Consider the following 3,939-nt stretch of genomic DNA (forward strand, 5'->3'; position numbering starts at 1 on the left):
AGTATTATACATTACTCAATTTCTAATTTTCAAAGTAAATATTAAAAAACACAGATAAACACTGATTTTTGTGTGTCACATGGTATGTTGAATGGTTCCAATTAGATGTTTGTGAAATCAAAATACCAAGTCTATAGTTTCGTACGAATTAGAAACTCAAATTACCGATATTGACAAGCTAGAATATAAAATAAGAGTCTCTTATCTTTTCTATTTGCTAAGATATTACCCATGTAATAAATCAAACACAGTCCCCCCATTTCTTTCCATTTTTGGAAATGATCCCTTATATACACTTACTTCAATATATGACATGAATAACCAATTGGAAGCACAGAATGTCCCCTAGTGGCTTTTTCAGTCATTTTAATGGGCTTGGACACCATTTCTTTCTTTTGAAACAATATTTCAAGGAGGTAGAGTGTCTTTAGTCTGCTCGAAATTTCATATTTTTTAGACTAAAATACACCTTAGTTACTAAACTTGATAAATTATAGTGAAATTCTATGGTGTTGATGTAGTAATTTATTATTTTTTAGTTATTCAACTGTATATATATAAAACCTAAAAAATATTTTGTTTCATATCCTCCACGTACAAATTTTGTAAAAGCTTAGCAACCTTCGTCAAGCAGCAACCGAGTACAAAGGTCATAACTACAAGAGATAATTGTTTGCTTTACTTCTTTAGTTACTGTTCTATGTTTTAAGAAAAATAATTTTAAGAACTTATTCTAAAATAGCAATAATCTATGTACATATATATAATGTATAATAATTGAAATGTGACTGTATTTTACAAAATACCAGTCTACGTTATTGGATACGGTAACATGAGTACACGTGTGCTGTGTCATTGTAACTTCTGTATTGTTAGCCAGGCATGGATGAATGGTCAACATAATTAAAATAATAAATATATATAAATATGTAATGTTATGAGATTTAAGCTATTTTGTCTAAACATTTATGTTTTTGTGTTATAATTTATGTTCATTTAGAATGAAAGAGGCATAATTTATGTTTATTTCCTAATTTTTTATGGTGGTTGTGAGATCGATCAAATCTACCAAACCCGTACAGAGATTAATTACTGAAAATAACAGATAAAATATAAAGTTTATCTTAAGCAATGTTTTATAACTATCTGGACATTATAAAGATTTCGCATGTGAAATTTGAAAATTTTCTGATGCATAAAAGTATTTTTAATCTTAAAATGAAAATTACTTTGCATTAATAGATAGGTAACGTGTGAAAAGAAAAAAGGTACAATAGAAACATTGCTTTACACACCTTAAGACTTAATAAAAAAATTTGATATTTTGTGTACGACAGCACAGTAATGTTACTGATAATGTGCCAAATTTTGTTAACATTTACTTACTAATTTAAAAGTTATAGCATGAAAACTATAACAAGCACAAAATGCTTACGAAGTCCGTGCCAAGGACCGAACCCATGCTGAAAGATGTAATAATGACAAAACAAAACTACATCACAACAATTTACATGTTAGCTCTTTATAAATAATGATAGAACAAAGCTAGATCACAACAATGCACATGTTAGCTCTTTATAAATAATGATACAATAATGTTAAGATATATTCTTTACATATGATGGGATGAAGTTAGATGAATGCATTATTAGTTGAATTGATGGATTGTTCTATACTGACTGTTACTAAGGGGTAAAAGGCAATGGATATACATTTTCTTACACATCTAAAAAGGAGCAAACTTGAACTGTATTTTCATGCTAATAATGAAAACAGTTTCCTATTCAGAGCCAACAAATCAATAAACAATAATTCTTTGAATCATAGACAAGCTTCTGATTACATCTGAAAGTAAAAAACATTTCAACATGTTATTGGAATATGTAGAAAAACAAACAGATTTAACTGTAAAGCATAATAAAGTTGATCTTATTAATGTCTTAACTTACTTACCTATTCCTAAATGTGTGTTTATGCTGGCATATTGGGCAATTCCAGTGAGGTTCTTATTTTCCCTGTACAGTATGTGCTGGTGATGATCTTATTAATGTCTTAACTTACTTACCTATTCCTAAGTGTGTGTTTATGCTGGCATATTGGGCAATTCCAGTGAGGTTCTAATTTTCCCTGTATGGTTTGTGCTGGTGATAATCTTATTAATGTCTTAACTTACTTATATATTCCTAAATGTGTGTTTATGTTGGCATATCGGGCAATTCCAGTGAGGTTCTAATTTTCCCTGTATGGTATGTGCTGGTGTTGATCTTATTAATGTCTTAACTTACTTACCTATTCCTAAATGTGTGTTTATACTGGAATATCGAGCAGTTCCAATGAGGTTCTTATTTTCCCTGTATGGTATGTGCTGGTGATAATCTTATTAATGTCTTAACTTACTTACCTATTCCTAAATGTGTGTTTATGCTGGCATATCGAGCAGTTCCAATGAGGTTCTTATTTTCCCTGTATGGTATGTGCTGGTGATGACCTTATTAATGTCTTAACTTACTTACCTATTCCTAAATGTGTGTTTATGCTGGCATATCGAGCAGTTCCAGTGAGGTTCTTATTTTCCCTGTATGGTATGTGCTGGTGAGTACGAGAATCCCTGTACTTCTTGGCTAAGCCAAAGTCTATAATATACACTAGGTTTCCTTTCTTTCCTAAGCCCATCAAGAAGTTGTCAGGTTTAATGTCCCTATGGATGAAGTTTTTACTGTGGATGTACTCAATTCTGCTGATCTGATAAAAAAATGTTGTTGGCAGAAATATACTTTTATCAGCAAAACAATGGGTTATTTTACATACGGTTTTCCACAACTCGACACCAAAAAATGTTAGTCGGAAGTTTAATATGAATGACTTGAAATAGGTACTTCTACACATATTATGAAATAAAGGTCAAACTCACGGTATAATACTAACAGTTCATTGTTTCACTCTTCAACTAAAATATCTAAAAAATATCAAATGATAAACACATTCCACCATATTAGGTATTCTTTTTTGTGATATCATTTTAATAATTTAGAAGATACTTGTGACAAGATCACTTCTAGTATGTGTTTGTTTGTTTATATTGAAGTACTTACTGATTTTCACTTTGCTATTCTATGGATGTAGGTTCTAAATATATCATTAAACCATATATACAGAGTGAGCTGAATCACCATACTTATGGTAAGAAAATGGATCTTTGGAGCAGCATCAAGCAGGAAGGAAAACTGAACTTCTACACATAAATAATATGCTAACTCACTATTCTGATTGTAGGAAAATTAGTCTTGAAAGCAAAAATCATGAAGGAAGACTACAAGCTTCATAGGTATATCACAGTGAAGTAAAAACTATTTAAAAATTACAGGCAGTCCCACACAATAATGGTGTGTTCCATCTCCTTGGGTTTAAATTCTGTGTAAAGGGACAAAATGCCTTACCAGTCAAACAAACTGACAGAACTAACATTCCAACCTAAACATGAGAAGGAATCTTAATCATAACAGGTGAATGGAAGTGAAAAGTACTATGAAGAATTCTTGTTACTTCCCAACCTAGGCCAAAGAGAGACATTGTCAAGAATTGGGAATTACAGATGAAAAAAACATAGCAAATACTGATAAGACAGACATGTCATGGGTATGTTCAGTGACTGGAAAGCATCAAGAGGTAAGAGCAGGAACACAGATATAAATCACATTAGCATAAAACATTAACAATGTTTCAGAGGTAAGAGCAGGAACACAGATATAAATCACATTAGATAAAACATTAACAATGTTTCAGAGGTAAGAGCAGGAACACAGATATAAATCACATTAGTATAAAACATTTAAAATGTTTCAGAGGTAAGAGCAGGAACACAGATATAAATCACATTAGTATAAAACATCTAAAATGTTTCAGAGGTAAGAGCAGGAACACGTATATAAATCACATTAG

At 31.0% G+C, this 3,939-nt stretch overlaps 1 protein-coding gene across 1 annotated transcript in view; it reads right to left on the reverse strand.

Annotated features, from left to right (window-relative positions):
• Nucleotides 1-1,349: 1,349 nt before the first annotated feature.
• Nucleotides 1,350-3,939, reverse strand: part of LOC106469982 (casein kinase I-like) — an 8,037-nt gene continuing 5,447 nt past the window's right edge. The window contains exon 4 of the mRNA XM_022398543.1: nt 1,350-2,891. Coding sequence (XP_022254251.1) covers nt 2,506-2,891 — 386 coding nt within the window. The 3' untranslated portion in view covers nt 1,350-2,505. The remainder of the gene's footprint in view (nt 2,892-3,939) is intronic.

The sequence above is a fragment of the Limulus polyphemus genome, unplaced genomic scaffold (assembly GCF_000517525.1).
Source record: "Limulus polyphemus unplaced genomic scaffold, Limulus_polyphemus-2.1.2 Scaffold3757, whole genome shotgun sequence".
NCBI classification, from domain to species: Eukaryota; Metazoa; Arthropoda; class Merostomata; order Xiphosura; family Limulidae; genus Limulus; species Limulus polyphemus.